This window comes from Camelus dromedarius, chromosome 11, assembly GCF_036321535.1.
Source record: "Camelus dromedarius isolate mCamDro1 chromosome 11, mCamDro1.pat, whole genome shotgun sequence".
NCBI lineage: Eukaryota > Metazoa > Chordata > Mammalia > Artiodactyla > Camelidae > Camelus > Camelus dromedarius.
Window position 1 is genome coordinate 53,654,940 of NC_087446.1, and position 12,381 is coordinate 53,667,320.

The 12,381-nt window shown below is 50.6% G+C and overlaps 1 protein-coding gene across 6 annotated transcripts in view; it reads right to left on the reverse strand.

Annotated features, from left to right (window-relative positions):
* The window catches only part of NCKAP5L (NCK associated protein 5 like), a 47,238-nt gene that overhangs the window by 6,993 nt on the left and 27,864 nt on the right, over positions 1–12,381 (reverse strand). For 3 of the 6 annotated variants that reach the window (XM_031462609.2, XM_031462607.2, XM_031462608.2), the window contains 6 exons: positions 6,230–6,291; positions 5,003–5,131; positions 4,228–4,296; positions 4,077–4,115; positions 3,268–3,387; positions 431–544 (listed from right to left, as the gene is read on the reverse strand). In XM_031462609.2, coding sequence (XP_031318469.1) covers positions 431–544; positions 3,268–3,387; positions 4,077–4,115; positions 4,228–4,296; positions 5,003–5,125 — 465 coding nt within the window. In that variant the 5' untranslated portion in view covers positions 5,126–5,131; positions 6,230–6,291. Of the gene's footprint in view, positions 1–430; positions 545–3,267; positions 3,388–4,076; positions 4,116–4,227; positions 4,297–5,002; positions 5,162–6,229; positions 6,292–12,381 lie in introns of all 6 variants that reach the window. The other 3 variants (XM_031462605.2, XM_031462603.2, XM_031462604.2) reach the window with 1 other exon arrangement.

Below are 12,381 nucleotides of genomic sequence, written 5' to 3' on the forward strand. Positions count from 1 at the left end.
ATAAAATAAGGTAAATGAAACCAGATATGCAAAAGAATGAATAAATAATCATAGTTCTGGGTCTGGATAAATAAATATGTGTATGATTATTAAATTTATGCCAAAAATTACAAAAAAAAAAAAAAAAGATAAATGAGATCCAGGTGTTCAGCACAGTGCCTGGCCCAGACAGAGTAAGAGCTCAGGATGTGTTAATTATGAGTCTTACTGCAGTACTAATGCCTTTGGTTGTGAGGCCAGTGACTTGGGGTGGGATCTATTTTTCTTGGTATGAGGCTGACAGCTAGCTGAGGGCTCACACCCAGTCTGGACAAGAATCTGCATCCAGAAGCAACCTTTCCCCTGGGACTCATGAGGAAACAGCCGTGAAGCACAAACTAACGAGCCTGGAGCGAGTGAAGCCACAGACCACCGTACCCAGCCCTCCTACCTCTCTCTGCCCAGCACAGCGCCCCAATGGCAGCAAAGTGGCCGGTCCCTCGGCGGAGCTCAGGGAGGGGGAGGCTGGTGGCTCTGATGGTGGCTGGAGTGGGGTGAGTGGGATCTGCAGGGGAGAGGTGAGGTTAGCAAAGGTCCTGTCTGTCCCAGGTCCCTACTCACTCACGAAGCTATGCTTTCCCATCCAGGGGTTGGGAAATGTTCTTCCAAGTCTGCTCCTTCAGTGATGTCTCCTGGCCCAAGGTGTGGCTTTCACCACTGTCCCACCACTTGATCATAAGAGCCTTGGGAGACCATGGCACTGAAGAAGCGCACGCAAGCCCAGGAGGCAGGGAGGTGGGGCAGGGCAGATCTAACCTGGGAGTCCACTACGCCTCCAGGACCCTCCACTTTTCTGTGGGGCCTCCTCCCTGATTACAGAGAAGGTGAGCCTTGAGGCCTCTTCCTGTGCTGACCACCTGTGACCCAGCACCCACAAAGATGGCTGAGACTAACAGAACAGGCAGAAAAAAGATGGCGTGAGTTACCACTTCTGTCTCCCCTGACTGGTCGCATGTGAAACCTCTATTCTGAGAATCATAAAAGTAGTATTTAACCATGGGTCACCTCTCTCTTAGTCCCTGAGAGTGTCATTTCCTTCTCCTAGGCATCCTGACTAGAGACAAGTCTGCTTTAACTCTCCCATGTCTCTCATTCTCCACAGCTGTTAAATCCTGTCTCTGGGGCGTCTCTCTGGTCTGTGCATCCGCAGCAGCTCTTTCAGCCAAAGAGCCTCACACCCCTGGCCTGGACACTGCTCAGCATTTCAGTCTCCCTGACCTGGCTGGGTGGCTTTTCAATCTCCTGTGCAGCAGGCAGCCTAAAGCATCTTTTTCTTTTTCATCTAAAGCATCTTTGCACTCAAAGCCTCTGCCTGCCCAAGGCCTCTGGAGAGAAGTCTGAACTGCTCTGCCGGCATCCTGGACGGTTCTTCCTTGACACCATTCCCAGCTCTGCCTCGCTCACTGCTCTTCACATATCCTTTGCTCAAGTCCAGCTGAACAGCTCTTTGCTCCCTGGGATTCCCTGATCTATTCCTTCCAGAGGGAATCCCTTCTCCCTGATCCCTACTCTACTCTTTTTAAGTCTCCCATCCTTTAGGGCCCAGGACCGACGTCACCTCTTCAAGGGACTGCTCCCCAGCCCATCTCTGACGGCCTCTCTCCCCTCTGGGCTCTTGGACAGCACTGTCCCGCTCTGTGCCCTGCCTTACTGCCCAGCTCTCAGGGGTTACGTTCGTTCTGCATGGGCCACAGCCCTGTCTGATGTCATACGTGTTGGCAAAGGCACTGCTCACAACAATAGCTTCATGAGCATTTGCTTCAATGGAGCTTCCATCCCAGCAAAGCACAACTTGGGAATAAGATTAATAATGATAACTAGCTGCCAATTACTGACTGTGAACCAAGCACTAGATATTCCTCACAACAACCTGCACTATAGGTATTTTTATCCCCATTTATAAGGAGAAAAACTGTGGTTTGTATGGTTAAATAATTTACCCAAGGTCACACAGCTAAGAATTAGCTAAGTAAGGGACCCAACCCAAGTTTATCTGAGGCCAAGTTTCGTGCTCTTTCCATTATGTCATGTTACTTCTGGGGAAGATAAATCTATTGCCCCAAAACCCCAAATTCATTTAAAAATCCCAATTCAAGTCCCAGAATTCATTTAAGTAAAAAAGAAGTGATTTATGGATGATCTACACCTTTGTTATCATCAGTCACTGAGAAGGGTATGGATGGGGCAAGCCTGGCCAGCGTGGTTAGGCCTCCGGGGATTCCTGGGTAAACCCTATGGCAGGGACAGACCCAGGGCAGGGGCAGCCGCCGAGTCATGGCCGCTGATCCACCCAGGTCTGCACCAGCCTAGTGAGACAGGGGCTGTAAAAAGGCCATGGTGGTGAGAGCGTTCCTCTGCCAGGGGTCAGGCTTCCCAGGGAGCTGAGGGCTTCCTACTCAGGGTCTGGGGGCCAAGAGCTGCCTGGTTTGCATTCCAGACACACAAATTCAGATGCACACACATAAAGGTGTTTCTCGTCAAGATGGGGGTGGGGTTGGGGGTGTGCTGGCTGACCTCAGAACCCACTGTTCACCTTGGGAACCTAGAGCTGCTCCTGATCCCCCCAGGTGTCACCCTACCCTTGGGGCTTCCTGACAGAGTGGACCCCAAAGGACATCTTAACTGAGCCCAGGATTCCCTCCCAATAGCCTCCTGCTTCTCCTGAGTCAGGCAGGTGTCAGGGCTAGAAGCAAGGACCGGCATCTGTAGCCATGCTGTTGTCAGTGGTGGACATATGCAACTAGGCGTGACACAGTCATCTGGGTAAAGTGCCTTTCCTGACCTCTCTGTGACACCAAGCACTGGGTGCCTTACACCCGCCCCACCCCTGCCCCTGGCCAAGAAGAGGCAAGGCAGTGGCCAAAGGGGCCCCTTGGGAGATTGAAATAACTGCATTTTGAGCCTCCACCCATCTCCCCACACAGGGCGGAGCAAGCAAGGACCTTCTCTGTCAACAAAAAAGGATACCATCCAGCTGGGCGGGGAGCACCTGGGAGGTGGGGGACAGCAAAGCTTAAGGAGACTCAGGAAGTTTTCCCCCATCTAAGGCTCAGATCTATCAGGCTAAGTGGGACTGCCCTGGATGGCCACAGCCCCCAGCATGGAGGGGAATGGCTGATGGCCTGCTTCTGTAGGGTTCTGGGAGGAAAGAGGATGATAATGATGATGGGGCTAGTAGGAGGCAGGAAGCTGAGATATGAGGAAGGACGGAGAATCACTTGTGCCCACCTGAGGGAGGGAGCCTGCCGTGAGCTGGAGTTTCTGCTGAAATAGGGCGCTCAGCATCTGGTTCTGCCGTTCCAGGTCAAACACCCTCTTCTTCAGCTTGATGCACTCCTCTCGCAGGTCCTGCGGCCCGCCCAGAAGGCAGCGGAAGGAGGGGATGGTGGGGAGAGGGAGAGTACATGAGCACAGTCGCTTTCATCAGAGCAGCGGGCACTCCTGCTGGGCATGCCCTTTTCTTGCAACCTTCTTCTATGAGGGAGCTGAGCTTGCCCACATTTATGGCTATCACATCTTGCAGGGTAAATTTTCTAAAGTCTACCACCCATGGTCGGAGGTAATTCCATTCTCTTTGACAACTTTCCCATCCCTGGAGCCAAGCCCCTGCCTCTTGGAAACCACAAGTCAAAGAAGGGCCCATTAAAGGCAGAGGAAGACCTGGGGGTCAGAGTGGCCCGTGTGTCAAAAAGTTACCCATAGTTTTTGCAACATTACTATCAGGGCCATAACAACCTGGAGAAACTAGCTGGGGCCAGGAAAATGGAAGGATTCAAGTCCAAATCAAATTTATCATAGTTCAGAGACCTGGCCTGACCTAGCTCACCCCTGGCTCCAGGTAGAACAGTATGGACTGCCCAAAACAGAGAAAGGGGACTTAGTTGGGAGGACCAAGAAGCCATTTCCACCAGCTCCCTCCTCTATGCCCTGGCTGAGCAGGCTCAGGGGGTCCCAGGAAGGTCTTCCCCTACTGTACCCAGGGCCTCCTCCCAGGGTGTCTGGGCCCACGGGTGAGAATGTCTCCTGTGGACTTTTACCTTTTGGTTCAGCAGCGCCTGTACCACGTGATTGGCCACCTGGGGACAGAAAGCCCCGATGCAGAGCTGAGGAAGCGCTGTCAGCCAACCCAGCCTCTGCCTGGAGCAGACAAGCAATCCTCCCTGCAACCCAAACTTCAGTCCCACAGACCTCATCCAGACAGCGCTCGTACGTCTCCCGCTGGTTTTCGTTGGCCTGGGCAAGTGCCGAGTTCTCTGCCTGCAGAAGGGATGGGGAGGGCAAATAGGAAGCTAAGGGATCATCCTTCCCCAGTGCAAACTCCTCTTGGGAAAGGGGAGGCAAGGAGTCTACTAGCTACATCCCTGTCCCAGCTCTTGGCTCTGGTCTGTTTCTGCCAGGGAGAGGCCTGCAAAGATAGACCAAGGGCATCAAGAAGGCAGAGCTGAGATGGCTGTTTTTTTGTTACCCCAGCTTCAGTCAATGAGGTTGGAGAGGATGGCCAGGAGGACCTAATGTGGGAGGTGCTGAAAGTAACCCTTATTTCCCTGGGAAGAAGGCAGAGGAGGCTGGAGGGAGAGGGGGCAGTGTCTTAAGAGTGTGGTAAAGGGATCCATATCCTCGTCGCTCAACTCCTGAGTCTTCTTCCTGTGGCCTCTGTGACCCATACCTTGCCTAGAGGTGCATGGGCATGAAAGCAGGGGAGAAACAGGGTAAAGAAGAAAGACACTTTGGGGGTTAGGACAGCCCCACCCTTGTGCATGCCTCTTGTCCTGAGCTGGCACTCGGGCTGGATCGCTAAGAGCAAGGAAACGGCTTCTCAGAGGGGCTCTGCTAAAGAAACATTCAGCTCTGCTCCAGCTTGGCAAAGCGGGCTAAGAGGAGGGTCCACCCACACCCAGAACCCATACCAAGCCCCCCAGAGCTCTGGCCAGCACTGTTGCCCCTGTCCTGGCCTGTGCCCCACCTCCAGCTCCCGCAGCCGGTGCAGGAGCTCTTGGCAGGTACCCGGCTCCATGCTGCCATCACCACCCTCTCCTGGCTTCACGTTTCCAGGACTCCCAGCAGGCTGGTCCATGGCCTCCGACATCAGGCCCTGGGGACAAGTGAGAGAAGCCCTGGCAGGCTACTCCAGGGCACAAGGAGGTGAGCGAGGACAGAGATGAAACTTGTCAGTGTTCTCAGAGTTTGCAGCAGTGTGACCGATGTGCCAAAGACACTGTAACAACTCAGGGTCAGGCTAAGACTCCTGCTCAAGGGACAGACACACAGAGACTCTTCCCATCTCAAGAACAGAGACCATTGTTTTAAAAACCCCTATAATTGCCCTCACCCTATCATGGGTCACACAGAACTGGCCAGAAGCCAAGAAACCTGAATTCTCCACTGAGGTTGACCTCAAATTGGCACCCTGTATCCTCCTGCAGAGAGTAGGAGGCGGCCTGCATGCCTCCAAGGATCCCATCTTCCACGAGGCCCCAGGGGACAAGCCTCTTTGTGCACGCCGGGCCCTCTGCAGGGTGTCTTGATACCCACCCCGCTTCCACCTGGCCAGCTCCTTCCTATTCATTCTTCAGGGCCCTGGCTCTAAGGCTGGATCAGGAACCACTCCTGCCTGGTTCTGTAACTGTCCCCCCAGACTATCAAACTGTGAGGGCAGGATATTGTCTTTATTTCACTGTCTAGACTCACACTTCTTGGTGTGATACCTGGAGTGTCAGAGACAGATGACTGAACAGACTAGTTTGTCACTGAACACAACAGAGCCAAGGTTCTGACGTGGATCGTGTTATGTGATCCCCCTCACCTCAAACTGTTGCCACAGTTCCTGGCTTATCTGACTAGTCTTCATCTTCCATTTAAGTTTCAATTTCTCAGCTAGAGAGAAGTACTCATTTCCTTCCTCTGCACACACATTGTACAAATTTCCAATAGATGGGAAGCCCTTCCTAATGTGAAAGGGTGGAGGCCCCCAGTCTACCAACTACTTGCCTCCCTGACTCAGTGAAGCTCCCACAAAAGGGGCTTAGTTAGTTAGCAATTTCGGATCAAGGAAGCGAGGAGCCCTCGGCAGCTCATGAACCAGGCACCTGAACGTTCTCCCCTCAGTGGGGCAGAGGGGCTGCCTCTCCCACCTCCAGCCCTCCTCCTCCAGCCCCCACCACCAGCACACATGGGCTCCAAAGCCCCTCACCTGTCTCTGCTTCCTCACCCAGGCTGGCACACGCACTCTAGCAGCCAGAATGGTCACCTTGCCTGTGGAGACAGAGAGAGAGAGAGAGACAATGTCAGCTGCGCATTCCACCAGCATTTACTGGGCTCCTGCTGCATGGCATCCTGGGCCCCAGGGATGAACAAGCCAAAATGATGAAGCTTTCATTCTACTGGGGGAGGCAGGTAGTATAAGATAAACCAATGAACATACATCAGGCCCAGAGAAGGCACTGAGAGGTGATAGCAAGGTATGGACCTGAATGAAGGCTGGATGGAATCCTGAAGTGGGAAAAGCATTCCAGGCAGAGGAAAGAGCCAGAGCAAGGGTCCTCCTCAGCTCTCAGCCAGATAGGAATGAAAAGCAACTCAGTCCTTCCACAATACACAGTGTCATCTTTAATCCTCACTGCCACAAAGGGAATTAAATGCTACTATCAACACCTATATTTGAGATGAAGAAAGCGAGGCACAGGAAGCTACACCCACACACCCAGAGTGCGTGCTGTGTGCTGGCACTTTCCATGTACCATTGAGTGCATCTGACTCTCCTATCGACCTTTTAAGGGGAGTGCCAGCCTGGGTGAGGAAGCAGGCTCCAGAGGCATAGGATGCTGCCCAAATCATATGGCTGGTTCACAAAGCATGCTGGACAGGCCTGGATGACCCCTTCCTGTGTGGCCTCTCTACACACATATTGTACTGCATCTCTGTACAGTTAGTCCCAGTGCTCCTGGAGCTTTGCGGTTGGATAGATCTGGATTAGAATCTGACTATGCAAAATTCGTTTCCTCACCTGTTTAACGAGGATAAGAATACTTAGCCCAAAGGGTTGTTGGAGGATGAAGTGAAATAATGCATGTAGAGTGTCTTGCAGGGACTCAATAAGTGGAGGTTTTTCACATTTCAGAGCCTGCTGCTACTCCAACTGTTCACCTGCAAGCTGACCCTGAGTCCCAAGCCTCTCACCCTGGGGTCCTAACAGGAGGGGCTCCTGATGATCTGAGGTGCTGTCCCACCGCCTGCCCCTCGGGGGCCACCTCCTCTCCAATCCCCTCCCTGCCAGCCTTCATTCTTCTCTGCCAGATACCCCAGAAAGAGAAAGGGTAACAATGAAGGAGAGAATGCTTCTTCTGGGGAGTGGGGAGATGTGTGCACAACAGTGGGAAGGGGGCTTCTGAAAAACTTGGTAAAAAGGGAAAACTGTGTAATATTTATTTTTAACACTTGACCACAATCCAAAGTCCTTTGTTATTTTAACATCATAAAAATGTATCAAGTATAACTTCATTTGCTCATAACATTATCTTGCTCGGTATATTTAGAAATGCACAGGCCTAGAAAAAAAACAAAAAAAAATTCAAGAAAAATACTCCCTCCCACAAACACAAATAGGGGTTAAAACCAAGAAAGGCCTCGAGTTACCTCACCACTGGACCAGTTCCAGCCCACCCCACAACGCTCATCTCGGGGCTACCATCCTCTTGCTAGGCGGAGGCTCCCACTGCTGTAGGCAAGGCCTGCGCCCACAGATCACCAGCGTTATTTCCAGGTGGACACCTCCAGGACTAGAAGGGCGGGGTAGGGGGGCATCTTGGGGAGTGTGAGAAAAAACACTGGGAGGGTGAAGGAAGGGACTGGGATGAATAGGGCAGCGTCCGGGAGCCAAAAAAGGGAAGGATTAAAGCAGGAGAAACCCCAAATCTTTGTGTTCATTATACAACAACAAAAACTAAACTAAGGGTGAAGGTGGTTCAGGAGAATATCTTTTCCTAAAAAAATAGAAATTAAAAAAAAAAAGTATCCAGGGTAGGCTTGAGGCCCAGATTGCAGGGGCTGGCTGTGCAGGATATATGTGTGGTTTTGTGCATGTTGAGGAGGGCAGGGACCCAATACACCCCCAAAAGCCAACTGCTGCCACCCTCCTGATCTGAGCCCCTGAGGATCACAGGACAGGGAAAGCCTGAGCCCCACTGTGACCTGAAGGTGACCCTCCAAGTGACAAGCCGCCCAAGAGCAACAGCTCTGTCATGTGGGTCAGGCTGTGTATCACGAGCGGGCCCAGGAGAGGTTCCAGGAGTGCTGGCTGAAGGGAGGCTGTGACTCAGCTCCATTTTGGGGAGAAGTTTTCTGCCCTCAGCTGAAGTGAGTGGTCTGGCCAACTCAGGATGACCGGCCCTCTCTGTTTGCAGGGCCACAGGCAGGGGGCAGGAAGCCGTCAGCCCGGATTGTTGAGTCACTTGGAAGAGGCCTGCATTTAAACTCGGCGCTAGGGAGGAGGGCCACTGTGAGTAGGGTGAGTTTGAGCTCAAGATTTCTATGGTGAAGAAAAAAACTTCCTGTATCTTTACCCTCCTCTAGGGAATATTAAAATCCAGAGAGATAATACCACCTCCAGCTCCCAATCTGAGCCCAATTATGAATTTGGCCCTTCAGAGTCTGGGTTTTAGACATAAATCTCATGAGGAAAAAAAAAACACCCGAGTGTTCCCCAGCAGCTGTCCCTGCTGGGTATCAGTGAGGCCCCTCTCCCCAGGGGCTGCGCATCCTCCTCTTTCCTCAGGCCCCTCAACTACTACTCACGTCTTCTGTGTTCAGCCCCACCCTGGACCCAGGAAAACCCCTGGCCTGGGCTTTTCAGGATGGCCCTGGTTTCAAACATTCTTCTGGTGGTCCCACAACATATCCCGGATGTTGGATGTGGGTCTGGAACACATGATGCTGGCCAGGCTGAGTAGGGATGGAGCTGCAGTGGGTGGGAGCTCAGAACTTGAAGCGGGAGGCTTCTCCCGCCAGAACTGCCAACGGGCAACCCCGCCCCTGACAAAGGCCTGATTCAGAGGGAGGTGACCTCAGTGCTGAGGGGCGGGAGGGAGAGGAAGGGAGGCAGAGCAGAGCCTCTCTGGCCCTCCTTCAGAGGAGACAGGGAAGAGGGAACAGCTGCTCAGGGGTCTCTGGGTAACAGGGGACAGGGACGAGGCTGGTTCAGCCCAATCACTTAGTGAATCCAGGTGACCACTATCTCTACAGCCTAGTCAGTCATGCAGGGGCCCAGAAGAGATCGGCTTGTCCTGGCCTTTCAGTCGGCGAGATCAAAGGAGTGGAGCCTGCTGCTCCCACCCCCTCCCCAGCCAGAGCACAGGCAAGACCCCACCCTAAACTCAGAGTCCAGGCCTGGGAGGATAGGGCCAGAGAGATGGCAGCAAGCCTGTCCTCCAGGCTCCCTTACTCTGGCCCTTAGCCAAGGACTCCGGGCCCTGAGGAGCCCCTCACTCACCAGCTGTTCCCCCCAGAGTCCTCTAGGGAGTAAAGCTAGGGGCCAGGAGATGGGGGAGGGGTGGGCAGCTGTGGGAAGGCAAAGACCGAGCTCACTTTAATAACAGAATCATCCGTAACACCAACCGTTTCTCCCTCTGCTCCCCCCACCCCCCAGCTGCTTTCTGGAATCTCCGTCACACCCAAGAGTCCACTTGTAAACAGCAACTTCTGCACCCACAGCAAACACTCCTTTCCAGACAAGATCAGCCCTGGGCCGGGGTGGGGTGTGGAGAAGAAAATAAGGACTGAGGCGCCAGGGCATTCCTAGCCTGAAAGTGGCCACCTTAATCTTGCCTAAGGCACCTTTTAGCCCTAAGTATTCCAAATGGTCTCCTCCCTCCTCAGGGAAAGAGGCAGACAAGAATTTCCTTCCCTCCTCCTGACAACTGGCCCCACAACACAATAGCCCTTCTGAGAGGCCTGTGTCCATGGGGAAGGGGCCCACTACATCCCTCCTCCAACTTCCTCTTTAGAGGCACTCCAAGAGCCTCCAGACCGTGGTGTAGGTTCTTTTGAACTGATAGTAAGATCAGTCCCTGCCCTTCTAGGCAGCGCAGGAGGGAAGGGCAGTAATGTTACAAGTCCAAAAGGCCTACAGATTTCAACACCTCTTATCTCTCCTCCCCTGATTCTTCATGTTCCCAGTCCACAGCATAACCCAACAATAATAAAAGCAGCTGCTGGGGGTGGGGAGAGGGAAGGGGCTCTGACACAGACACAATGGGTTTATTTATAGGGCAACATGCCAGGGGCTCTGTAGCCAAGAAGCCTAGGCCACACTCCCAAAAGCCCAGCTGGGCCCATCCTAGCCCAGCCAAGGGTACTGGAAAAAGCCTCAGACCAGAAGGCAGAAGGTTGATAGTCCCAATACAACTTATTTACTATGTGACTTTAGACAAATCACTCAGTTCCTCAGGGACAAGTTTCTTCACTCCAAGTAGAGGCCGTTCTAAAACAGTGGTTCCAAGGGTGGTTCAGAGACCCTGAGATCCTTTCAAGGAATCCATAGGGTCAAAACTGTTTCCATAATACCACTAAGACATTATTTGCCTTTTTAACTCTCATTCTCTCAAGAGTATATAGTGGCATTTTCCAGAGACATGTGATAACATGACAGATTGAATACAGAAGCAGATAATGAGAATCCAGCTGCCTTCTATTAAGTTAGACATTACAGATTTGCAAAAATGAAGAACAATGCCATTCTTTTACTATTTTTTCTGTTCTGGAAAATATATAATTATTTTTCATAAAATCTGTTAATATGTAATAGGTTTATTGTTATTTTAAATGAATTAAATAAATGTCTAAAACTTTCAGTTCTAATTTATATGACAGTAAATGTCAATAGGTGTAACCCATATGAACCAAAGCTCTTTGGGGAGAAAAAAATCTCTTTGGAGTCTTCAATTTTTAAGAGTGTAGAGGGGTCCTTAGACCAAATAGTTTGAAAAGAATCACTTTTCTAGAACAGTGCTATCCAGGAGAACTTTCTGCAATGATGAAAATGTTTATTTTGTACTTTCCAATATGGTAGCCACCAGCCACACGTGGCTACTGAGAATTTGAAATGTGGCTGGTGCAACTGAAAAACTGAATTATAAATAATTTTTTTTATTTAAGTATAGCTGATTTACAATATTGTGTTAGTTTCAAGTCAGCAAGGTGATTCAGCTACATATATATGTATATATATATTTTCCAGTTCTTCTCCATTTAGGTTATTACAAGATATTGAATGTAGTTCCCTACAGTATATAGTAAATCCTTGTTGTTTATCTGTTTTATATATAGTGGTATGAATTTTCAGTTTAAATGGTCACATGCACTGGATGGATCTGGAGTTTATCATATCAAGTGAAGTAAGCCAAAAAGAGAAAGAAAAATACCATATAGAATCACTTGCATGTGGAATCAAAAATATTAGACAAATGAACTTATTTACAAAACAGCAACAGACTCACAGACATCGAAAACAAACATGGTTACCAGGCGGAAAAAGGGGTGGGGAGGGGTAAATCAGGAGTTTGGAATTTGCAGATACTAACTACTATATGTAAAGTAGATAAACAACAAGGTCCTACTGTATAGAGAACTATATTCAATAAATGTAATAGCCTATAATGAAAAAGAATATGAAAAGGTATATATGTAACTGGATCACTATGCTGTACACCAGAAATTAACACAATATTGTAAACTGGCTATACGTCAATAAATAAATAAATAGCCATATGCAGCTGGTAGCTTCTATATGGACAGTGCAGTTCTAGAAGATCCCTGGGATTCCTCGATGGAAAGAAGTCACTGCTTCTTTCACCGAGTCTAGAGCCTCGGGGTAGGAAAGGACAGGTCTTGGCACTCCCGTCCCCAGGCTTTTGCTCACACTGTTTCTCACTCTCTCCTCACCAGAGGCCATCTCAGCCAGATGGTTAGCCCTGACTGGCACTCTTACCAAGGCTTAGTGTTAGTTGCTCTCTCATTCTCTGCAATGACTACTTCACACCCTTTCCACTGGCCTCAAATTTCTGGCTTACCACCACCCCTCTTTATTCCCCCAGAAGATTAAAGCCAGCACAGGGGAAACCTCTCCAATCTCCTGCCATCACCCTCCCAGCCCCATTGGAATACCTCTGTACCTCCCCTTCTCCTCCAATTACAGCAGCGGGGTTGCCCTCTTCCCAGGTCAGGCCAGTCCTTCAGGCCACAGACCCTCCTCATTTATGTCTTCAATATCTCCCTCTTCAAGGGATCTTTCCTATCTGTGTTTACAACTTCTTTGGTGTCTTTCATCTTAAAAATAATTCCCCCCCGATG